This window comes from Heterocephalus glaber, unplaced genomic scaffold (assembly GCF_053883595.1).
Source record: "Heterocephalus glaber isolate CG9 unplaced genomic scaffold, H.glaber_assembly_v1.0 deba00000546, whole genome shotgun sequence".
NCBI classification, from domain to species: domain Eukaryota; kingdom Metazoa; phylum Chordata; class Mammalia; order Rodentia; family Bathyergidae; genus Heterocephalus; species Heterocephalus glaber.
Genome location: NW_028258147.1, coordinates 27,928,000 through 27,954,638, shown reverse-complemented (window position 1 = coordinate 27,954,638; position 26,639 = coordinate 27,928,000). Strand labels below are relative to the sequence as shown.

At 36.8% G+C, this 26,639-nt stretch overlaps 1 protein-coding gene across 19 annotated transcripts in view; it reads right to left on the bottom strand.

Moving 5' to 3' along the window:
• The window catches only part of Col28a1 (collagen type XXVIII alpha 1 chain), a 241,244-nt gene that overhangs the window by 116,309 nt on the left and 98,296 nt on the right, over positions 1-26,639 (bottom strand). For 18 of the 19 annotated variants that reach the window (XR_015448746.1, XM_021242833.2, XM_021242826.2 and 15 more), the window contains 7 exons: positions 18,430-18,501; positions 17,608-17,676; positions 14,848-14,919; positions 11,549-11,617; positions 10,926-10,994; positions 6,997-7,065; positions 6,589-6,657 (listed from right to left, as the gene is read on the bottom strand). Coding sequence is in view for 18 of the 19 variants with exons in the window: in XM_021242833.2 (XP_021098492.2) it covers positions 6,589-6,657; positions 6,997-7,065; positions 10,926-10,994; positions 11,549-11,617; positions 14,848-14,919; positions 17,608-17,676; positions 18,430-18,501 (489 nt within the window). In the remaining variant the exon portion in view is untranslated. The remainder of the gene's footprint in view (positions 1-6,588; positions 6,658-6,996; positions 7,066-10,925; positions 10,995-11,548; positions 11,618-14,847; positions 14,920-17,607; positions 17,677-18,429; positions 18,502-26,639) is intronic. The other variant, XM_087204677.1, reaches the window with a different exon arrangement.

Genomic DNA, 26,639 nt, shown 5'->3' with positions numbered 1-26,639 from the left:
GTTTGTGCCAATTAAATCCCTTTCACTCTTTAAGGGGAAAGCAACTTAAAGTTGTACAAAAGGTGATTTCCTGCTTTTCTACTTTGGAGGAAATAATCAAATTGAATTCACTGTGAAAATAATCACTCTTAAGAATTTTTTTAAGGAATAGTACTCTGAAGAGTCCACTATGATGAAGCTTAAGAATATTGAGGTTTAAAATAATGTAGGAGAACTCAAAGTAATGATTAGTATCTGCTTAATGTTTCTTTCTGGCTTTCCAATAAAGTTAAGCCATAACTAGGTCTTCAACTTGCATAAACATGAGCACCACTCTGAAACAAACAGTGCAGTTCAGCATATGTCACAGTTTAGTGACTCTTGAATACCTCACTATGGTTTTCAGGATGTCAATGGAAATTTTATAGGCTTCATTCTAAATTCATTACAGCAACCCAGATACCAGTCATGTGTACTAGCTATTGACTAATCATTGTCATATCACTCACCCTTTAAAATGAACACCATGATTATTAAGGGGATTAAGAAATAATTTAGAAGATGCTGAAAAGCACATTACTCACATTGCTATCACATTTCCTGTCAGGTATTTTTTCAGCTTTAAATTTCAAAGTATTTAAAATAATTTCAACTCGTCAAATACATTTCTCTCCTAGAACTTTAATAGTAATCTGAAAACAACCATATTTCTTGGTTCCTGATAATTTTAATAATTGCTAAGGGAATTGGGGGATTTGTTGTTATTGCATTTTTCGAAGTCATTCATGGACGATAAGCTTGATTGCTTTGTGCCGAGAATTACATTGAATAGGAAATTCTTTCTTATTTAATTGAATTAGAAACTTGAAAATATAAACACTGGTACTGCACCTAATGACAAGGAGAACAGCAGGCTCTATAGTGCTCATATTCAATATAACTTTCCACTGGAGGAAAGTTCCCCAGTCTGCCTTATTAAAAATAAGCATGTGTTGATGGTAATGAGGGCAGTGAATGTTCAGAGGAGTTAGTGTACATCTCCAGGGCTGCAGGGAAAGTATGTGTTTACTCCTGGGAAGAGAAATGCAATGCTAGGAAAAGCACAAGAAGAAATGAAAGCAATATTGAAAGTCACAATCTGGAAGTCTGGAATGCTGCTCAGATTTTATACATCATACATAGAATGGAATCAGATAATAACCTTCAAAAGTCACCTAGTCAAGTTTTCCTGGTCTTGAATTTGACCTGTTCTGAAACCTACAGGTCAAACTGCCTAACATTCAGTTTTCACTTGGCTCTGGCTTTAATTAGTACTATCATGAGCTTACGGTCCAGCCTGTAGCAATTTTTCAGGCATATTATGAGGGAGTGGTTTCAAATCCACTTGCAATTGTGGACCCTTAACTTTATTACTATTCAGCCTATATCCTAGGTGAGCCCTCCTTCTTAGGCCCATTCAAACTGGAATTCCTTGTCTGGTCCGTGTGTGCCAATGAAATCCACAAATTCCTAATGCATCTCTGTGTGAATCGGTCCTCTGTTCCCACACTGCTTGGTGGTGGTGTGCACATATGTGAGCTATTGCAGAGAACAGAGGGGCAATTCAGATGCTGGAAACATTTTTAGAATAATGATACACAGTGGTATTTTACACAGACTTGCATTTTAATTTATGACTATGGGCCCCTTTTGTCAAACAAAGCAATGTGTTTACAATATTCAAACATATAACGTTTTTGAAAAATTTTAACTCTTTTGGGTTTGGGTGTATGTTTCTCTTTAAGGTTTATATCTTCTAGGTTGTAGTGATGAAAAAGCAAGAATGGAAAGAAAAACCATCCCCAAACTACACACAAAGCAGGAGTGAGATGGTTTGAAGATGGGTAAATTTGGAGACAGTATCCATGGACAGGGGAGGGTGTCACTTTCTGGTCTGACTCATTCAGCCACTCAGTCTTTTACCCAGTCATCACATTCATACTCTCCCTTTCATACACACAACACATATTGTACCAAAAATGTCTGTATTGTAAAGAGGCAAGTTGTTCAACTTCTCTATTTCTTCATTTCCTTATTTAGAAAATAGGCAAATTGGAAAAAATGTCATATCTTGGAAATGTATAGGTAATATACAATAATTATAACTCTGAGAACAACAATCATACTACATGTCTTTTCTGCCCACAGGTGATATACCAACTACTTGATGGTGAAGAGGTCCTCTGAGCTCCCCAAGGCTAGATTTAAGGATTGGCCTAAGTTAAACCATTCTAAGGCTTTGGGAAAGGCTTAGCTTTCCCTGTGATAAGCTAGCACACTGAGAGAAGCTGAAAGAACTAGTAGAGAAACAGGCGTGATACACCTGCCCTTATGAAGCTCAGGAGAGCCATCCCTGTGTTCTGCTTATGTGAGGCCAGAAACAAACTCCTAGGCTCATGAACACCAGTAAATCAGCCCTTTGGTTACATGGACCTCACAGGGCTTTGGGAGAGAAAATTCAAGAGGAAAAAGTTATCTGCAGCTTCTAAAAGGGAGATGAGATTTATGTAATGACTATCCTCAAATCACAAGGGCTCCTCCTAAATCTCCAAGGCTCCAGTGAATAAATGCAGCAGTAATAGTAGGGTCTTTGAGTTTGCCTTCCCTGTCAGTGAGCCAGGACTTCCAGTCCAGACTTCTGACAGAGGATGAGCACTTTCCATTTAGCAAGGATTCATATTTATCAGTTTCTCTTGCCACTGTGTTTCACAAATAGATTTTAAAACTACATCTACTATGTCCTTGAAAATGTTTACAAGAAATTTTGAAATATTTCAGAAGGTCCTGTCAAAATTTGAATTAAATTAAAGGTAACTGTATTAAAAGAACTACAACCACTGATGTTTTATAAAATTTTCCACTTGAGAAAAAGCCACAGAGTACCACAAGTGTGCTAGATGTAAGGGAAAGTTTTTATATGTTTTGAAACACAGAAGCTTTGATTCTAATGTTGGTCATATGCTAAACATATGTGACCTTAACTAAATATCTCAAAAACCTACCATAAATTAATCATCAACTTTAATGGTTTCCTCATTTCAAAACACATTTGTTTTGTAAGTTAATGCCTTAAGGCCAAGATTTTAAGGTGACTACACAGAGTTTAAATGAAAAACATATCAGGAAACATATGTCTATACAACCACACACACAAAATACTCCCACATACTTATAGTTTCTCTGTTGTTTAAACTCAAAGTGGAAGGAGAGAAATTAGGCATACATCTGGGTCCTAGGCTTTGTTGCCAATGATAATTTTTGTTATTTTAGAATTCTCATCTTCACTTTATCAGGACAAAGTTATCTAGAATTAAACTTTTCAAACTCTCTCCCTTCTCTTTACAGTGTCTATGTGTTTCCAAAAGTTTTCTTCAGAAAAAAAGGTCACATCGAGACTTGGAGGCCTCTTTTCTAAAAAAAGGAGAGGTTATTTCAAAAGTCATTTAAAAGCTGGTATTTGCTTTTAGTACTTCCTTCATTTGCAAGTTTACAATGTAAGTTCCTTGGATTCTACAGCCAACTCACTCTCCTAACATCTCCTTCCACATCTAGAGATGTCGTGGTTCAAACACTTCCCACAGGAAGAAACAGGAGGCAATGGAGAGAAGTCAGGGGCGTCTCAGAGGAAGGCAGATAGAGAGGTGGGCCTGGCTCCTGTTCCTCCCCCAACCTCCACCTCCAGCTCAAAGCAGGCTGAAGGCTGCAGCCTGCACTCACACTGCTCTTGTTGGCCTGCACAGGAGACTAAGTCTCACTGATGACATACCTGGCAACACATTGGCTATTTCAAACACAATGAAAAATTTAAATGTAAAAGTAGTATGAAATTTTGCAAGAAACACCATTTTCTTGGTTTGCCCCCGATGGTATATGAAAACAAATACAAGGAACATTTGGAGGGAAGTGGTATGAAAATATTCAGCAAATGTTTTACTCTATGACTTAAATAATCTGACAGAGTGGAATATCCACAAGAATGAAATTTTTAAATGCTCTTTATCTGTGCCTAAGTGCCTGTCTTTATTAATGCTAAATTTAAAGCAGTAGCATAATAATATAACTTAATGTAACATTACGCAGGCTTACATAAAACACTCATAATAATCTACTCTCTGAAAATGTAAATAATCATCTGTTTCCCTTGGAATAAAAATACAGTCCATTATATAGTTAACATTTTATTTTTGTCTTATTTTAAATAGGAATAAATTTCTATTTTTCTAAAGAAATATTTGCTCCAGTTATAATTTTTTCCCCTTTTTTCAAATGTTTCACTCAGAGCAGAAAATAACAGTTTACCTATTGAATTTCTCTATTTTTTATATACTTTAGCACTTTGATAAACTATCCCTTAAAGGAAAAAGATTGCCTTAATACTTAAATTCAGTATAGTTCATTGACAATGCCAAGGCTTATTCAAGAATCTGGTTTAGTCCAGACTGTTCTGGCTTGTGTCTACATGTTCCCCAAAGCCTCATGCAGTATTTTTCAGAGGTGGCTGGATCTAGCATGTGTGATTGATTCATGGTGCAATGCTGGAATTGGTGGCATGTGATTACTAAATCAGACCACTCTTTGGTTTGGCACTGCCCTAATCCCAGTAGCTTAGATAGAGTATAAAAGGGACAGAAAAAAGCTGCTAAGACCCCTTGCTGCTTTTGCTATCCTGTGTGCACCACGAACTGTTTCTCCCCTGTGATGCCACTCTGCCATGTGCCACTCTGCCTTGCAGCCAGCCAAGTATGGACTGACCCCTCTACAAAGTATGAGCTGAATAAACCTTTCCTCCTTTCACTTTGGGTGTTGGCTATTTTGTCTCAGCAATAAGAAAAGTAATGGAGACACAGATGAAGTTGGAACTTTGAACAAAGCATCTCACATTTGTATGGTTTACCCAGTACTTTCAGATGTGTTCTCACACTGACCCCTTGTAATTACCTCCAAGAAACAGAAACAGGGCAGGTATTAAGATCTCCCTAGAGGGCTGCGGATTTAGCTCAGCGGTGCTGCACCTGCCTGACAAATACAAGGTTCTGAGTTCGATTCCCAGTACCAAAAAAATTAAAATAAAAATAAGACTAAAAAAAAATCTTTCTAGAGTTGATATTTAGATGCATTCTCCGATCCTTTATTCTACTTGGAAGAAGCAAAAGTACACTGGGCCATTGTAGAGGAGCACTATCAGGGTGTGGTCACCTCTATGTTTCTGCTATGGCAGAAACAAAAAACAACACAAAAGAATTGGCATTGAGTGGGTATATCTTCTTTCACTAATGAGCTAGAATCATGAGGAAAAGCTGAGTAGTTATATTACTAAGGAAAATTTTTCTGTTTAGGATAACGATGATCATTCATTCATTTTCTAGTCATTCAACAGATTATAGACCTCTTAATGGGTTGCACTCCAAGATCTGGTACCAGGAAGTTAGGAGGGGACAACACAAAGAGCTTGCCTTCAAGAAAACCTACATTCTTGTGGAATGTGCTATGCAATAAACAAGCAGTGTGATCTAAGAAAGTGATCCATTCTAAAAGGAAATACACAGGGGTATAACAGTGATGTGTTTTGAATGGGTGGATAGGGAGGTAAGATATGAGCTGAGGCCTTGAGAATTGGCTATCCTAGCAGAGCCAAAGCTCAGAAGCATGCAAGAGTTGGGATAGGGCAGGCCAACATGACTGGACAGGTTAGTGAGGGGGAATAGACAGAAGCTGTGTCAGGCCATGAAGGATCCCAAAGGCTCAGGAAAGTGGTTGAAGTTTATTCTAAATAAAAAGAGAAGCCACTACTATACTTTTTTTTAAAATGAAGTATTGTCTGCTTTGTAATTTTCAAAGATCACTCTGTGTGCCAAGTCATATGAAGGTAGAGTTGGAAGAGGGAAGACTAGTGAAGAAGCCATTTGAATAGCCCAGCCAAGTGATAGTGATGGTGTTTTGCCAGGAGGAAGCAGAAGAAACAAAGGAGCCTGAGTCAAGATATACTTGAGAACAGAACTCAGAATTTATCAAAAGACTAAACTAAAGAGGAAAAGGAAGGTAAAAGGATGAATTTTAGGTCGGGCTTGAGCATGGAGTAATGGCAATGACTTTTGCAGGATTATGAAGTGAAAATCAAGGGTTCTATTTCTGGAATTTAGGCTAGAGATGTCTGTAAGAAATCTAAAGGAAATAGATGGCAAAATCTAGATACATTAAATGAGAGCTTAGGAAAAGGAAGTTAGAAATTAGGAAGCCATCAGAATGCAGATAATGGTTGAAGCCATGGGACTGGATGACAGTGTCTAGGAAAAGAGGAGAGAGGAGGGCTCTGAACTGAATCCTGATGTTAGTACAAGAAGCAGAAGCAGCAAAGGAATGTGAGAGTTGCTAATAGAAAAACCATAAAGTCAAACTCTGTGTTCAGGTTAGTTCAAGTACACCAGAAAATCCAGAGGTAAAGGCAAGTAACTACTGATTATTTCAGGCACCTCTGTTCTTCTGTCAGATAAAAACAATCACCTTTATGAACACCATTACCTATAAGTATGTTTTTAGAAGCTAGGATCCTTTCTACTTCAAAAATCTTACCTTTGCTCCAGTGTCTCCAACTCCATGTAAACCCATGGGTCCCGGGGGTCCTGGTAATCCTCGAGGTCCCTGAGATGACATCATAAGGGGGCACCTTGTCATATGCAATGCTCAGAAAAACAGAATGAATGGAGAGGGAGGAAAAGTAATGTTTTCAACATTTCTGTAGTTTAAAATTTATTATATATTTTATAGCAAATCAGAAAAGAAGGGCTTAAAGGTCCACAAAACAAACAAAAATGATAAATGTTTAAATAGATAGAAATGCTAATTATACTGATTTTCCCTTTACACATTATATGCATGTATCAAATCATCACACTCTACACCACAAATATATACAGTTATGTGTGAATTAAAAATGAATAAATTTCAAAAATAAAAAGGAAAAATAACATCAACACTTACAGCCACACCAGGATAGCCATCGCCCTTGAGTCCTGGAGTACCCACTGGTCCCTGAGGGCCTTGGGCACCCTGGGTAAATTCCAAAACCAGGTGATATCATGAGACTAGACATGAACCATCAGGGAAAACCTGAGCATAATACCAATTCAATGTACCAAAGATAGATTTGGTAAGTGCAAAGGAATAATATGAAAATTTTTAGGATAAAATCCTACCACATAGGACAACTCCATGTCTCTTCACAAGTCTCATGCACTTGAGCTCAGCAGGAAATATGGTATGAATGTAGGCAACATATAGGAACCATTACAAAGTCTCATAGGAAACACACGTAGAAGGAATTGTAAGATACAGTATCACCGTGGGTGCTGGCACATACCTGTAATCCCAGAACTTGGGAGGTTGAGGCAGAAGGATTGCTGTGAGTTTGGGGCCGGCCTGCACTAAATAGGCCAGCCTGAACAGTGAGACCCTATCTCACCCCCCCCCCAAAAGATATAATATTATAATACATTGCTAATACTTTAATTTTTAAAATTACCAATTTTGTGTATTGCAAACCAGGAAGAAAAAATGAGAAAATTTAATAAGCACAGGATAAAAGAAAGAATACATAGAAAATGTTGAGTGTAGGAAGAGGGAAGGGAAAGAGATAAAAAAAGAATCAAGATGTGTTATGTGCATGCATCAACTTTCTATGATGAATGTAATCCTATACCACAGACATGGACTAATTTTAAAAAAACAAGAAAATTCTGAGTGTTAGAATAAGATTACTATGTGATCTACTATTGTATTAAATCAACTGTCTTCATTCATGGCACTCAAATCACATGGGGAATAAATAAACCCAAGTGAAAACCTAAATAGAGTAACTCTTAAAAACTTATGAAGTAATGGGATACTGGCAGTTTGTGTTTCACATTTTAGGACTCATGAAAATGTTATAAACATTCCTTTACAGTGATATCCTTCAGCATCAAAAGCTTTCAATAGCAGCCAAACTTAATATACTATTTACTATCAACACAAACCTAAGATGATTTCTTAAAGTTGCCTGGTAGAGAGGAAGAAGAAGACCTATATGGGACTTGAATTTTGGTACATCCCCAACTACAGGAAACTAGTCATTTTGCAGAAGCATTTTTGTGTGTGTGTGCACTATTCCAACTACATTTAGGGTGAAAGCTCTGAACATTCGCTTACAATATTTATCCCCAAATAAGACTCCCATTTCTCCCCACGCTTACACAAGAAGAGGGCCAACAACAAAATAAAGCAGTAACTGCTCCCTGGTCACATTGAAAAGAAAAGAAATTTGGAATCCAAAATCACTTTTCAGTTTTTATTTCTAAGTTCCAAGTCAATAATTTAATAATTCCTGGCACCTGTTATTACCCTCTGGCACCCACAGAGGAAGGAAAAAACATGAAAACAATCTTAGTTTGCAAACCTGTTTTCCTAGAGATTTTTTTTTTTTTTTTTTGGAGACAGGGTCTCATCATGTAGTTCAGGCTGGTCATGAACTCACCATGTAGTCCAGGCTGGCCTTGAACTTGTGGGAATCCTCCTGCCTCAGCCTCCTAAGTACTGGGATTACAAGCATGCACCACCACACCTGAATTTCCTAGAGATTTTTGTCCTCTCTCCAAAAATTTTCAGTTAGGTTGCAATTTCTAATATTAATAAGAAATAGCAAGAGGAAGGACATATTTTATCTCAGACTCCTCACACGTTTCTGTAGATGGAACTTTGCCAGTTGGTCTTTCTGCCCTGACTTCAAGGAAATGTCCTATAAAATGAAAGACTTGGAAAGGTCTCTCTTATTCAACAAAAATTAGGGCAAAAACTAAAATCTGATGTTTTGAAATGGGCTTTAGGGCAGGTCTGGTAGTTCTTGAAGTAGTACACAAATTGAATTAATGTGCCAAAACTTCTATCAGACATTTAAAGGAGTACATGACCTCCCAGAAACCTAAAATTAATGAATTAGGGAAGAATAGAAAAAAGAGTATCATTGGAACCCAAGGGATTAGAAAAATTTTGGCTGAAAAGGAAAACATCTTTAAATACCACCATCTACAATGTCCAATAATCATCAGAGGAAAACAGGTGTAGGTTGGAACTCTAGCAACCCATTTAATTCTATGTTATCCCTATTGCAAAGAGAAGTATAAACACAAACAGATGCATATAAATCATGGATTGTGAGTACAGTTTTGAAACAATGTGAGAGCTGTCACACAAATAATTGATCAAGGTCATGTCTAATTTTCACACTGTGAAATGTAGCCTTTTCCCCTTCTGCTGTCTACACAGTTGAGTTCTGTGTACCTTGGGATCTGAGGAATGAGGTTAACAACTTATCCTATTTGTCCAAGACTTTCCCAGGTTTAGCTCTGAAAACCTTGCATCCCAGGAACCCTTCCATCACAGGCACACTATTGCAGTTGTCATTCGAGCAGGGGAACTGTGAAAATGGTAAGAACACCAGAGGACCTTCAACAAGAATCACTCCAACTTATATCTGTTTTGTGACAGATTTTGCATTATATTTCATTTGAGATATGAAGTCAAGTTACATTCTTTTTAAGTCTGGAAGTTATTGGTTTGACTATTTGACTGCTTTTATCTATCTCACTGAAACATCTGATAAGGAATCATAGAAGGCAGCTTCAAAGCTACATAACAACACACTATTCATTTGATAAACACATGACAGCCCCTGAAGCCTATTGTCATAAACAGAGATGTGTTAGCCAACAGCCAAAAATATTGTGAATGCTGTATTTTGCCATGCTAGTGGGTATAGTGTGAGGAGAGAAACCATGCTCTATGGTCATGCGAAACTAGTTATAATGACTTACAATTGGTTGGGTTCTCATTTAGTACTTTTATTTTCACTTGCAATAAGTCCAAAGGAAGGACAATCAAAGCAGAAGAAACTATTATCCAATAAAGTTTCCAAACTCAAAGAGAAAGGAAAAATGATGAGAAATGGAAAAAATGGAAATAAAGTCTTTGTAAATAGGGAAGGGTGGAGGGGGTGAAGGGAGGGCTAGGAATAGGGAAAGAATAAGAACCAAGATGCATCATGTAAAGGTACAAGTTCCCAATGAGAAATGTAATTGTGTTGTATACCTACAATGTACCAATAAAAGAATTTAACAAAAAAAAAAAAAAAGGAAAAAAAAGTTTCCAAACTCAAAATTCTTTGGTCTGTTTTTCAGAACAGTTGTGCTTCTTCATTGATAAGTTAACTGAAAGACTCAAATACCATTCCAACTCTTATATTACAGACTTTGCAAAAAGAGTGTTTTCAAACAATTGTCTAGTAAGCAAAAATTTAACCATCTGAGCTGCTGCTCCTCACATGTATTGAAAAAGAAACTCTTTTTTCTTTTTCTTTTTTTTTTTTTGAGAAAGAGAATAGCTCTATTCTAACAGTTCATCAGTATAGAGACTCTACAAGTGGAGCAACCAACTTAACTAAGTGCGATAATGTAAACTTTGAATGCACCCAGAGGACCACGTATTGAAGGCTTCTTCCCCAGCCTGTCATACTATTTAGAGATGGAGGAACCTCTAGGCGGTAGAACCTACTGGAAGGTTATTGGAGCCATGTCTTGAAGGGGACCAGGACCCTGGCCCTTTTCTGTCTCTGTTTTGGGTTTCTCATTATCATGAAGTGAAAAGGCTGCCCCACCACATTCTCCCACCATGCTCTCCCGTGATGCCACAGACCCACAGCAACAGGGCTACCTAATCATGGACTGAAACCTCTAATACCACAAAACAGAGTAAGGTTTTCTGTTTATGAGTTGATTGTTTCAGGAATTTTGTCATAGTAACAGAAAGCTGACTAACACATGAGGCATAAAATCTACCTTCATATATGCAGGATAAAAAAAGAGCATAAATAAACATACCTTTAGTCCTCGAATAGAAAGCCCAGGCTCTCCTTTAAAACCAGGGATCCCAGGTCCTCCTCTGTCTCCCTGTACATTTCAAATAACATTCATAGGCTCTAGGTTTCATGAGGAATCACAGGAGTACATAGCAAAAGAGGGATTGGTAAAGAGCTTGATGTACTCCTCTCAGGCCTTGAAAGAGATATTCTTTCAACAAATTTGAGAGGATTTCCAAATCCTGAGTAAATAAAACCTGTCAGTATAGACTACTACAGCTAACTGGAGAAAATCTAGTGAAATAATATGTAGCAATTCAGAGTCAAATACTTAGACTGTAAGAATGCCTGGGGGTGCTCTTAAAACTGAGTGCATTTTTTCTGCCACACTTTTCAATTATACATCCTAGTAGATTCTTCTGAATAAAGGTAATAAAATTCTTGCCTGCTTTAGGGTTTAGGAATTGAGAGAGGTAGCACAGTGTGAAGTGAAAAGATTAGGATCAGGAGTGGGAAACCTGGTTTTTAGTCCTAACTCTGTTGCTGACTTTTATTCTGCCTAGCTGTGAAATATCAGGTTGAATGAGACCATTTCCTAGAGCTTTTCCAAAAGTAAAAAAAAAAAAAATTCCCCAAAACATATACCTTTGGTCCAGGTGGTCCAGGAATTGCTGCTCCAGGCATTCCAAAGGGGCCCATAATGCCCGGCTCTCCCTTGGAAAGAGCAAAATACTCATTACATTTCAAGCAGAAAAATCACATGTGGGGACTGTTTTAGAAAAAGAATATAAATGTCTGCAGATTTTATAATGTTAGAACCTTGATCTCTCTCTTAAAGACCAATTTGAAAATAATTTGAACATCTTCTGTACACCACTGCCAAAGTTATTAACCTGTAAGATTTCAGTGCTTTTAAATAAGTATATTCAGTTTATTCCTGAATGTTGGGGGGATGTTTACCTCCTGTGCACCCTTTTACTAGCTAATGAAAATGATGGCTCCAGGGCTGGGGATGTGATAGAGTACTTGCCTAGGATGCAAGAGACTCTGGGTCCAATACCTCGCACCAAAAAAAAAAAAAGATGTAGTATGTGATGCTTCTCTTTATAGTGTATGCCAGGAAGCTCAGAGAAAAAATATTTTGTTCAATTAAAACAATTTTATTCAGCATAAAGTTTTAGAGTACACTGCTAGTTTATAAGTCTTTCCCCTTTATTGCTTTAGGGGCCCATGCCTTGTGCCATAACTATTTCCATTATACTTTATCTAACATTCTTTTTAGAAGTGGAATTTATAAATTAAAACAGAAATTTTGAATAGAAAAATTTAAACCCTTTTCTCCTTCCTTTTCTACCCCAACAACCTTTTTCTCCCTCCTTTCCTCTTTGGTACCTAATATTAAGTCTAGAGGCCCACTCAGAGCAATGACAGCTCCTCTGTCCCTCTGAATCTGGACATAACTGAGATTTAAGCAAGTATAAGAATTATCACAGCATTTGGTAGATACGCAGTCAGAGGTTCCAAGCCCCACAGATTTGGATTCAATCATTTACAGGCTGAGCCCAGGAATGTGCATTTTCATGAAACGCCTATGGTGACTTTGACATGAGTCCCAACACCACACTTTGAAAAACACCATTCCAAAGCAACTATCAACATATACTACAAGATGGGTAATAAGAAGAAAATATTAGGACTTCTCTATATAGCAATCATCAGTCTTTTAAATTTTCCATAATTTATGTAAATGTCATAATATACTAATATGACATTTTGTGAATTAAAATTATAATTTAAAATAATTTTATATTGGAGTGTGATCAAAATTTCTAGGTGTGGCTCCATCATCAGAACAGCAGGGAAACTAGCCCCCTACAGTAAGTATGGGCAGAACAAACAAGGCTGCTTCTGGATTTTGAACACCCTTGGCTATGAATGATTTCACATTTTCAAATGGTTGTAAGATGAATATCTATCCAATAGTCTCAATTTTGTTTCTTGGCCCACAAAGCAAAAATATTTACTATCTAGCCCTTTACCAAAAAAAACACAAAAAAGAAGAAGACTTACCTAGAGATTGAAGTATATCTGTGCCTATAGGATCTTAGGTTGCAACTCATCCCTCTCTGCCTGACTCATATTCTCTGAACACTCTGTGACATGATCTGTCTGCTGGGTCACATGGCCTCCTCCAGGAAGGACACACCAATCACATTTACTGTGACAAATTTATCTTCCCTGAGGCCTCTGCTGTGCAAATAGTGCAACACAAGCTAAGCACACCAGTCTCTGGGTCTCAGTTCCCACCCTACCATGTATGTGCCCATCCCAATTCAATGGCAACAGACACACTCTGCTATCCAATCCTGTGACAAAGAAACAAAAGTCTTATCTATTAAAATTCTTCATTAAATTGCACATGGTGGTACACATTTATAATCTCAGCAGTCTGGAGGCTAAAGCAGGAGGCTCCAAATTCAGCCCAGGCAACCCAATAATTTAGTAAGACCTGTCTCTCAATAAAAAATAACAACAATAAATAAATTTTTGAAATTCTTCACTAAGACTAAGGAGAAAGCAAAATTATACTTCTACACTTATTGTGTTCTACCTTTTAAAGAGGCCAATTACTTTTAAAATGTGGAAAGTATAGAAAGTATACAGTTTTCTCATTACAAGACCTCTGAATTAAGGTATGATTATGCTTTAAAATATGACAATGCTTCATCTTTAAAAAGCAGCTTTATTTCAAAACAGAAAAATATTCACTCTCAATAAGAATAACCAGGACAAGACCTAAACCAAGAGATTCTTACATAAAAGAAACACATAGAAAAAAAATTTTAAAAATAAAATCTGATTACATGCAAGTACATAAAGAATCATAACTAGTATTAAGACTAATACAAGGCATTTCCTATATGATGGCATTTCACATAATGTGTTTCTTGAACTACCTGCAGCAGAGGACACTTTTGGGAGACATGCCGTTTCCCAGGGACCCAGAAGTCTAGATTTGTAACAACCTTCCCAGATGACACTGAGTGGCACTGAAGTTTCAGAATCACTGGTCTACAGGTAGTGCTCTGTTTGTACCTGCTCTTATCTGGCCGGTACCATTTTTTTTTAATTTTTGTTTTTAATCATCCTCACACATACTCTTTATTTTTTTCCCTACAATTAACATATTTCTAGAGGTATAAACTCTCCCAAATTGGCAGTTTCTGTTTCTTGAGAACCTCATGACTTTGATGTTTTCACCTAAGGACACGTAACCTTGCTTGCCTCTGGCAATCTCCTTCACTTCTTCCTTGGCACCCTGGTTGGGACAATTCATCAGGACCATATTTTCCATTTCACAGGACTGATTTTTCCCTCTGAATAATGTGTTGAACACTTACTAGAAGCTGGGGACTTTGCTGAGTTCTTACTAATTCCTTATCTTTACAACTTTGTGAAATTGATCACTTTATTATCTTCTTTCTATATTTGAATGAGCGGGCCCTGAAAGGCTCGGAGCAGAGCCAGATGAGGAGGGCCTGCTCAAGCTCCACATCCTCGTGTGCTGCCCCTCACTCTCCAACTTCCGCTGTTGTCCAGCAAAATGAGATGAGGAAGAAATGGTACATGCTATGGTTCCAGCTTTATCCCAAATTCTGTATATTTGGCCATTACTAGAGAAGGCTGACTGACATATGGCTCAATTTCAGAAGCATAAACATTCCCATGAAGATTGCATACTTTATACAATCTCTTCATTCCATTCTATTATGGCCTGGGAATGGAGGGGTTCCTACAAGATTGTTTTTATTTGAGGGGGCTTTGTTTTGTATTTGTTGGGAAGTGAACAAGTAATCAAATTTGCAGTGGAAATCTAATATTTTATTAAAACCAGACACAATTATAATCTCCCCAAAGCATAAATGAGAATACAAGAAACATACCTTTGGCCCTTCAGGCCCTGGAAATCCCCTCTGTCCTTGATTTCCTTTGCTTCCTTTCTTTCCTTCATCACCCTGACAAAAACCATTATAAAAATATAAATAAGGGATTAGCAAACCTTCTCCTAATCTAATAATCACACCAGTCAGATTCTCAACAAACACCAATTTAAAAATTATATGCCTGCACAGCTTAGTTGTGCAGGTTCGTCAATGTTCTTCAAAAAGTTGGATGGCTTTGAAATTGTTTAAGGTTCATCATTTATTCAATATGATTTAATTTTTAATCTAAGTTCTGGATCTCTTTGAGGTTGTACTTGAATTTACAGTTCTTTTATATCCATCTATTAACAGATGGGTCTAAGACATTCAATTTCAGAAAAAAGGTCTATCTGTGCTTTTCATCCTGTTTTTCATTTTTCATGCTATTTCAGTTTTAAAACATTAAAAAAAAAAAGACATTTTCCAAATGAGAGCCCCATTTTTTCCCCAGTGGGAAGTCTAGTTCATTCTCCCAAAGGACACCAATAATCTTACTGGTAGGAAGACACTTGAGAATTAGCTGGGAGCAGGGACAGAAACCACCTCCTGGCTGTTCCCCAGCAAGGTTGTAACCTGCAGGGATCCCACAAAAGGATTCTGTGATCTCCAACCAGAACCCTCACACAATTACCATGCTGTCTTCCACTAGCGCTCCACTGTGAGGCACCATGTCCAAGTACTCGCCTGCAGCTGAGGTAAATTATACATTCCCGCTACAAATGACTAAACCATGGTTTTCAAACTTGAGCTTCAGAATCACCCGGAGGACTTGTTGGAACACAAACTGCTGGGCTTCTCACCCAGACTTTCTGACTTAGAAGCCCATCCCTGAGCCCAATAATGTGCAGGTGTAACATTCCCAGGCAACACTGGTGTGGTGAGTTCAGGAACCACACCTGGATAACGAGTGGACTCTACTCGGGTCATCAGCAAATCAGATGCTTCAGGAAGAAGAGGTGGACTCCTGTGGAATCCACAGAGATGTAATTAACATCCACAGAGTACACACTAAGGAAGATCAGGGACACTGGTCATGGAACAGCTGAGTATCCGAGTATCGCTTATATCATTATTATCCATAGAAACAAAGCATGGCCACAACTGTTTATTTTTCTCCATTCAACTTACTGACCGAAATCACGCCAGAAGACAACAGGAAAACAAGGGAGACTGCACTGACCCTGCATCACGGCCTTCCTAGAATAGGTGACATGTTCCTACACTCTTCTCCAATGACCTCCCATAAGCCACAAACCACTTCAAAGCCGCAAATCTAGTGGCATCCTTTATAGTGCCATTTCTCTTTGCTTATTGGTAGCATCTACTATCACCCCTTGCTTTCATCTTGAAACCCTTTCTCCTTAGCTTCCCTCACACACTACCATATTACTGTCCTCACACTGTTCTGCGTACTCTTTCTCCAGCCACCTCACAATGTAGGACCCGAATTTCAGCTCTTTCTCAGAGGTAGAATTGATTCTCACAGCTTCAAATTATTAACTTCAAGGTTCTATTTCCCAAAAGTATACAGTGGACCCTGAAGTTATGACCAGTCTGCCATACAAACAGCAGGTCAATTAGGTTAATGGAAGACCCATCTGCCTCTTGTTATCTTTAGCATATACCCAGGTAAACATCCAGATCTCAGCTGTGTTGACTTACATCCAACTTGAGTTACAACCAGCCTCCAGAAACTGATCAAGTTCGTAAGTCAAGGGTATTCTAGAAAATATTCTAGAATTCATTCTAGAAAACATTAGTTCTCCTGAATGTTAGGTCAGTATTTCATAAAGCATATCATGATTTTTTTTTTAAAAAAGTGTTTCTTCTCTCCCCATTCCCTGAAACAAAAGGAATCCTATGATGGGGTAAATCAATAAATTAAAATGTTTAAAATTCTATATATATAGTTAAATTTTAGTTTCTCAAATTTAAGATTAAGAACTCAATTTCTTCAATTTTAATAAAAATATATTTTATAAGACAGTATTAAGCTATCAATTATTATTTTAGTAGAATTATAAAGAGAACACCAGTAAGTATACAGATTTTATTTTTGCTTTATTCATATTTAATTCATTCAAAACTTTCAATGGACATTGGTAACTGTATGTAAAAATTACAGAAACTTTAGAGGGTTTGGTTATGTCATTTATCCTATTCTTATTTTGACATATAAAGATGTTATTCAACTAGCATTTCTACTGGGCATAAAATAAATTTATGCCAACTGTTAACATAAATTGCATTTTTTTTGGTACTATGGACTGAACTCGGGGCCTTGCACATGCTAAGCACATGTTCTACCTCTGAACTACATGTCCAGTCCTCAAAATTGCCATTTAATAAAGTAGTATTTCTTATTGTATGAGATTCTTTGACTATCTAAAGAAAATTTATGGGCTTTCAAGTTTCTGCGATGCGTCTTGGGGCTTCTTTTTCTTCCTCTGAGTTTTTAAATGTCCGTCTTTCCATTTATTGAGAAAACATGTGTTGAACTCATCTTTATCCTGGGTCTTATGATAGATGTTAGGAAAATAAAAATGAATAATACATACTTGATGTCTTCCAAAGGCTCACAAGACAGTATCCACAGTTTTAAGCCAGATGTAAACACATTTGACATAGCAAAAATATCAATCAATATTCTCCTAAGTAGGTCCTCAGTATCAGGAACAAACACAAACAACGTGCCGCCCCCACGTTCCATCATTTGCATACCTTGGGCCCAGGCTGTCCTTTCCCAGGTGGTCCCTCTGGGCCTCTTGTTCCTGGAAGCCCCGCTTCTCCCTGGAGGAAATGACACTAATGTCTTAGCTGGCCTTCTACAGACAGGAGACTTGATCCCCACCCCAGCCCCCCACCCCCGTCTCCTCTTTCTGCCAGTGGATTCAGTTGAAACCCTCCAAAACACACCAGACCTTCACTCTAGTCTCAAAATTAATTTGGAAGCTTATCAACGAATAAATTAACATGAAACTCCAGTTTAACTAGAGCAACTGAAATACCATGAGAAAGTCCAATTTCTTAGCCAATTTCCAAAGCAATAAGCTCACTTTTCTTTGGCTCTTCATTCACATTTGGTAGGTTTTTTTTAAAACAAGAATGACCTTCAGCCTGTCCATCTGCTGTTTTTCAGTACTTTAATTGAAAAATGAGTATTTCAAATGTCGCCTCATACTTCAGGAAATCTTTACAATGGCCTTACTTCGAAGCTGAATGCATTTACAGACTCTACTTATGAAAAGGGGGTGGGGGAAGCTAATTTTTTTCTTTAAATTTAAACTAATGAGCTTTCTAGAAATCCTGAGGAAACTAGATTACTGGAAAAATGCCATGGCCAAAATACCAGAGGGGATGTGAGACACTAGAATCAATGCATTGGTGCTTTTTCTATCTGGGGTAAGTGAAAAGGGAAATTTAAAATTGTGGAAATTGTTTTTCTTAAAGGTCCTGGACTTAATTGGAGCTCTTGCAAGACCAAGATATCAGTTTGATCCAATAGTTTCCACTCGAATAACAGGAAAGACAGTGTTACACTACCTTCTTCCCTGCGGCTCCATCTTCTCCTGGTAATCCAGGTTGTCCTGGGAGACCTGTTGAACCTGGCGCCCCCTAATGGACAATCAAAGATTTTAGTCTCCTGAAGTTCTTATTTATCACACAACTCCACTACAAGGAACTTGAAATTGAATATATCTTATCGTGTTTGATTAATGCTTCTGGGATGAGAAATCTGATTAGTAATTAACATTAATTAAATGAATGGACCTTGGGAAAATTACCTAATTTCTGGGGGCTTCAGATTTGCATTCTGCTGCTATGGGTTGATGTGATTTCACCCCCCCCCCCCACACACACACACAATGACCTTAATTAGAAAGATGATGACCTTTATAGATAGAAGCAAGTTAAGATAAGGTCATCAGAGTGAGCCCAAATTCAGTATGCCTCGTATACTGATACAAGAGGAAAATGCCACGTGAAGACAAACAGGAGAAACTCATGAGAGGCAGAGAGGAGAGGCCAAGGGATGCCAAGCACTGACGACCATGTGAAAAGCTGAAAGGAGATTGGAAGGGTTGTTCCTTACAGAGTCTGGAGCATGGCCTTGATTTTTGAACTTCTAACCTTCAGAACTATGAGGCAATAAATTTCTATTTCTTTAAGCCACCCAACTTGTATTTCTTCATTATATCAGCTCTGGTAAACTAATGTAAGTGTGATATGAAAACTTGGGGCCCTGATGCCATTTCCAGTTCTAAAATTCAATAATTCTACCTGCTTGCAAGTCAGTTAGAGATTAAAAATAAGTCCCTCAACATATTTAGAAAAATTTTTTTACTATTCTCAAGTAGTATAAAAGTGTTCTCACAGTATTAAGAGCACAGAATATTGAATTAATTGGAAGTCATTTCAACTAAACTAAAAAAGTTAATGGGGAAAAAAGCACAGCAAATCTAAAAATTGAAAGTATAGGATAAAAATGAGAGAAGAAAAAAAATAAAATTGAAAATAAAAAATGCATAAAATAAAAAGGAACATTTTTAAAAACCTAATGACAGTAAATCTCATGTAGGAATGATTAATATTTTAAAAAGAAAAGGCACCAAGTACTAGGAAACAGTACTAGGAAAGCTGTCATAATTATATATAGTAAAATTTTTAAAGATCATAGAAAAATTTTTAAAAATCATAGAAAATTTCTGTGACTGTTTCAAATATATTGAAAAGCATTACTAAATGTATAATCTTCAAAAAATATAAACTAAAAAATTGACATCAGAAGAAATGAACAAGCTAAGTAAACCAATATCATTAATACACTCAGTGTTTGAAAATCTCTTCCTCTCCTTCCAAGACAATAGCTTTAGTTGGCTTTACAGTCAAATCTTACCAACTTTTAAACCTTTGAAGAATATATTTTATGCAAAGATTTCTGGAAAATTGAAAAAGGTAAATCTACGCAACTTAATATGACCCATCCATTTCACTCTTAGGTGCTCACCCAAGAAAAATGAAAACACATGTCCATACAAAAACATAAATATTCATAATACCTATATTTGTAATATCCACACCTGGAAACAACCAATAGTCTACCAACAGGTAAAAGGGTAAGTAAATTGCAGTTTTTATGCAATGGAATAATGTTCGGGAACATAAAGAAGCAAACTATTCATACACACTACCAAGTATACCTCAAAGTAATTTTTCTGAGTGAAAACAAGCCAGAAAAAAATACAAAGCATATGATTACATTTACATGCAATTCTGGGAATTATAAACTAATGTGTACTGACAAAAAGCAGATCAATGCTAAGCAGATCATTGGAAAGTACAGCAGTAGACAAGAAAACTTAGGGAGGGAGGGCAGAAGGGTTTTACAAAAGGACACATGGTAACCTTTGTGAGTAAAAGATGTCTTTGTTAATTGTGAGAAAGTTTGAAGAACATCCATGTGCCAACAATTATCAAATTGTACACTTTAAATATGTATATTCATTGTATGCCAATCATACAATAAATGATTATTTTAAATGCATTCAAAAATCCCCAAAAGTTGAGACATTGAATTATCATAAAAAGTATATTCATGATCAGTTAGATTTATCTCAAAAATACAATGATCATCAACATCTGGAAATTCTGTTCATATAACATGTTAATGGGTTAAATGTAAAAATAATGCAGTTATTTCAGTAAATTCAGAATTTTATAAAATTCAGCACTCATTTATAATTAGTAAGCAGCAGTTCATACAAATAAAATAGAAAAGAATTTTCTTGACCTAATACATGGCACCTCTCAAAAAAACCTACAGAAAACATCACACTTTAAAATGTAATTTTAGAAGTATTTTTAAGTCATTTCTTTTCATCATTTCATTGAAGATCCTAAAAGTGCAAACTGATAAAAGAGAAGAACTAAAAGAAAACAAAGTTATTTTTATTTTCAGATACTATGATTATGTACATAGGGTGTACAAAAGAAAGAGACTCTATAAGTAAAAATAATACTTGATTTGATAGGGTGCCTTGATATAAAAATCAACATGCCAGAACTAAAAACAAATAATACTTTTTATAGACCTGTAATAGTCAATTAAAAGAGGTAGAAGAAGAGAACAATTCACACTGCAAAATTTCCTCCTGAATACTTGAGAATAATTGTAACAAAAGAAGTATAAGGTACAAGATCTTTATGGAGGAAATAAATGTTTTGCTAAAAAAAATTAGAAAGTTTTACTCTGGAGTTGGGAAGACTCAATATTAGTTCTGTAGATGAAGGCATTCCCAATGGATACTTTGTCAAATTTGATAAGCCAATCCTAAAATGTGCATGTTAGAATCAGTAATAACCAGGAAAGAAGATGATGAGAGCATTTCCACATCACATGACAAAACTTATTTAAAATCTGTCATAATCAAGAGAGGGGAGGCAATAGCACTTAGAGATATAAATAGACAAAAGAAGCAGAATAGAGAGCTCAGGCACTGATCTCACAAATGCAGAAAGTTGATACATAACCTGGGTGATAATGCAAATCAGTGTGGCAGAAAGGGACAAGGCAACAACAGAAGCCAGATCCCTGCTTATAAATAGGAAAAACATCTCTAAATTGACCTGTGCATGAGAATCAACTCCATGTGCATCTTTAAAAATTTAAAAAGCATCCAGTGCCTGCCTCAAAAGCACAAGGTCCCAAGTTCAATGCCGAATACCAAAAATAAAACAAAACAAAAAAATTTAAAAAGCAAACACTGAAATTTTCAGTAAAATGCATGGCAATACCTTTCAAGTCAAGAAATATTTTTAAATAACATTTTTAAAGCATAATAAATACAAGTTCTGGCCTAGGAAAAGATATTTGCAACATATACAACAAAGGATGAGCAATAAGATATACAAAAAATTCATTTTTAATGAATTTTATTGGTACATTTTAGGTATACAATATAATGACATTCATCTTTGGAAATTTGCACGTTTTCATAATCTCTCTTGGCTCTCATTTTTTCCCCATTCCCCTGCGCTCCCTTCAAACACTCCATGTCTCCTTATTTACAAAGACTTTGTTTCCATTATTTAATTTTCTTCTATTAATTTCATTTCCTTCTTTCCTTTCCCCTACCCCTTCCAATTCCCCTTCCACCTGCGCCCCTTTTCTTCCTATTTCACATTATCTAATATACCTTTTAGCCTTATTTACACTTCCACTAGAGAAATTATTCAGTATTTACACATGTGTGTCCTGTTTATTTCACTTAAGGGTATCGCCTCAATGTGTATCCATTTAGCTATAAATGTCTCTAATTTCTCATTTTTTATGGCTGAGTAGTACCCCATTTTATAAAAAAAACCCACATTTTCTTTATCCAGTCTCCACTTGATGGGCATTTGGGCTGTTTCCAAGTTTTAGCTCTCACAAACTGTGCTGCTATGAACATGGGCATACATATATCACTGTGGTATGATTCTTTTAATTCTTTGGGGAAGATCCCCAGCAGGGGAATAGCGAGGTCAAATGGGACTTCCAGTCCTAGTTCTTTGAGGTATCTGCATACTGATTTCCACAGTGGTTGCACCAGTCTACACTCCCACCAGCAGTGGAGCAATGTTGCTCTTTTCCCACAGCCCTGGCAGCATTTGTTATTGGTTAATTTCATGACATCAGTCATTCTTTCTGAGGTGAGGTGGAGTCTCAGAATTGTTTTTATTTGCATCTCTCGAACGACAGGTGATGTTGAACATTTTTTCATACGCTTATTTGCTATTTCTATTTTTTTGTCTGAAAAATGTCTGCTCATTTCAGATGCCCATTTTCAGGTTGGGTCTTCAAATTTGGGAGGTCTGATTTTTTAAAAAATCTTTACACATTCTAGATAGAAGACTTTTCTCCGAGGAACAGCAGGTGAAAATTTGTTCCCATATTGTAGGTTGTCTCTTCACACTGTTGGTGGTTTCTCTTGCTGTGCAGAAACTTTTTAATAAAAAGAGATCCCACTTGTTGGTTGGTTGTGCTAGTTCAAGGGCAACTGTGGTTTTGTTCATAAAATCTTTTCCTACACCAATGTCTTCAAGAGTTCTATCTAACCTCTGTTCCAGCTTATTCAACATTTCTGTTTTAATATTTAGATCTTTGATCCATTTTGATTTTAGTTTAGTGCATGGTGAGAGAGACAGGTCTAGTTTTAATCATTTGCAATTTGAAATCCAGTTTTTACAGCACCATTTATTAAAGCGGCTATCTTTCCTGCAGTGAGGGTGTTTGGCTCCTTTATCAAAGAAGAGGTGGCTGAGTGTGTCTGGAGTTGTTTCTGCATCTTCTAGTCTGTTCCACTGGTCCTCAGGTCTGCCAATACCATGCTGTTTTTATCACAGTAGCTTTATACTATAGTTTAAAGTTGAGGCTTGTGATACCCTCTACCTTGTCTTTGTTGCCTAGTATTGCTTTTGCTATTCTGGGTCTCTTCTTGTTCTAAATGAATTTTTGGATTATTTTCTCAAGGTCTGTGAAGTATGATGCTTGGATTTCAATTGGGATTGCATTGAATCTATATAGCAGTTTGGGAAGTATGGTCATTTTCACTATGTTGATTCTTTCTATCAAGGAACAAGGGATGTCTTTCCATTTTCTAATATCCTCTTCAATGTCTTTTTTCAGAGTACTATCATTTTCAAAGTAGAGGTCATTGATTTCTTTTGTTAAGTTGATTACTAGGTATCTCAATTTTTTTTTGATATGTAACACTGTGTTTATTTTTATTTGTTTTTCTTAAATTCCTTTATTGGTACATTTTACATATATAATAGATTTACATTTCTCATTGGGAATTGTACCTTTACATGATGCATCTTGGTTCTTATTTTTTTCCCCATTAATAGCCCTCCCTTCATCCCCTCTACCCTTCCCTTTTTACAAAGACTTTATTTTCAATATTTCCATTTCTTATTATTTTTTCTTTCCCTTCTTTACTTTACCCTGCCCCTCCCACTACCCCTACCACTTTGGACCTTTTCTTCCTATTTTGCATTATCGATTATTCATTCTAATCATTGGTACATTTTAGGTATACAATATGACATTCATCATTGGAAATTTGCACCTTTACATAATCTCTCTTGGTTCTTATTTTTCACCCTTGCCCAGCCCTCCCTTCAACCCCTCCATCCCTCCCTGTTTACAAAGATTTTGTTTCCATTTTTCCATTTTCTCATATAAATTCCATTCCCTTCTTTCCTTTCCCCTACCCCTCCCATATCCCCTTCCCCTTTGCCCCTTTTCTTCCTATTTCACATTATCTATTATACCTTTTAGTCCTTATTTATACTTTCAGTTTCTCACACCAGAGAAACTATTTGGTATTTATACATGTGTGTCCTATTTATTTCACTTAAGAGTATTGCCTCAATGTACATCCATTTAGCTATAAATGTCTCTAATTTCTCATTTTTTATGGCTGAGTAGTACTCCATTTATAAGAAAACCCACATTTTCTTTATCCAGTCTCCAGTTGATGGGCATTTGGGCTGTTTCCAGGTTTTAGCTATCACAAACTGTGCTGCTATGAACATGGGTGCACATTTATCACTGTGGTATGATTCTTTTAATTCTTTAGGGAAGATCCCCAGCAGGGGAATAGCGGGGTCAAATGGGACTTCCAGTCCTAGTTCTTTGAGGTATCTCCATACTGATTTCCACAGTGCTTGCACCAGTCTACATTCCCACAAGCAGTGGAGCAGGGTCCCTCTTTCTCCACAGCCCCACCAGAATTTGTTATTGGTTGATTTCATGATAGCAGCCATTCTTTCTGGAGTGAAGTGGAATCTCAGCGTTGTTTTCATTTGCATCTCTCAAATGACCAGTGATGTTGAACATTTTTTCATGTATTTATTTGCTGTTTCTACTTCTTTGTCTGAGAAATGTCTGTTCATTTCAGATGCCCATTTTTGGATTGGGTCTTTAAATTTGGGAGGTCTGATCTTTTTAAGTTCTTTATAGATTCGAGATAGTAGACCTTTGTCTGAGGAAGAGCAGGGGAAGATTTTTTCCCACATTGTGGGTTGTCTCTTCACACTGTTGGTGGTTTCTCTTGCTGTGCAGAAGCTTTTTAATAAGAAGAGATTCCATTTGTTGATTGTTTGTGCTAATTCACAGGCAACTGAGGTTTTGTTCATAAAATCTTTTCCTACACCAATGTCTTCAAGACTTCTACCTAACTTCTGTTCCAGCCAGTTCAGCGTTTCTATTTTAATATTTAGATCTTTGATCCATTTTGATTTTAGTTTAGTGCATGGTGAGAGATATAGGTCTAGTTTTAATCTTTGGCAAGTTGAAGCCCAATTTTTCCAGCACCATTTATTAAAGAGGCTATCTTTCCTCCAGTGAGGGTGTTTGGCTCCTTTATCAAAGATGAGATGGTTAAGTGTGGCTGGCGTTGTTTCTGCATCTTCTAATCTGTTCCACTGGTCCTAAGGCCTGTTTCTTTGCCCATACCATGCTGTTTTTATCACAGTAGCTTTGTAGTATAGTTGCAAGTTGGTGGTTTTGATACCCCGTGACATTTCTCTGTTATGTAGAATTGTTTTTGCTATTCTGCGTCTCTTCTTGTTCCAAATGAATGTTTCAATTGTTTTCTCAAGGTCCATGAAGTATGCTACTGTGATTTCAATTGGAATTGCATTGAATCCATATAGCAGTTTTGGATGTATGGCCATTTTCACTACATAAATCCTTCGTACCCAGGAGCAGGAGATGTCTGTCCATTTTCTGATATCATCTTCAGTCTCTCTTTTTAGAGTGTCATAGTTTTCAGAGAAGAGGTCTTTGATTTCTTTTGTTAGGTTGATTCCTAGGTATTTCAGTTTTTTGGATGCTATTGTGAAAGGAATTGTTTGCCCTATTTGTCTCTCAGTGAGTCTGTCATTCATGTAAAGGAAAGCTATTGATTTTTGTGTGTTGACCTTGTAACCAGCTACTTTATTGAATTTAGTTATTAAGTCTAGAAGACTTTTGGTGAAGTTCTTGAGGTCTTCTATATGCAGTATCATGTCATCGGCAAATAACGACAATTTGACTTCTTCATTTCCTATCGTTATTCCTTTTATTTCTTTCTGTTGTCTAACTGCCATGGCTAATGTTTCCAAATGATAGTGGATATCCTTGTCTTGTTCCTGATTTTAGTGTGAAGGATTTCATTTTACCATTTCAGACCATTTAGTATGGTACTGGCTCTTGGTTTTTCATAGACGGCTTTTATCAGTTTGAGGTAGAGACCATCTATTCCAATTATTTTGTAGGGTTTTTATCATAAATGCATGTTGGATTTTATCAAATGCTTTTTCTGTGTCTATGGTGATAATCATATGGTTTTTGCCCTTGGCTCTATTGATATAAAGTATTACATTTATTGATTTGCATATGTTGAAACATCCCTGCATCCCTGGGATGAATCCCACTTGGGCACAGTGTATGATCTTCTTTATGATCTTCTGTATTCTATTTGCCAGTATCTTATTAAGGATTTTTGCATCTATGTTCATTAGTGAGACTGGCCTATAGTTCTCCTTCTCCATTGGGTCTTTCTCTGCTTTGGGGATCAAGGTGATGCTTGCTTCCAGGAATGAATTTGGGAGTATTGCTTCCCTTTTGAATTCATTGAAGAGTTTAAAAGGTAGTGGCAGTAGTTCCTGTCTAAATGCCTTGTAGAATTCAGCAGTGAAGCCATCAGGGCCTGGGCTTTTCTTAG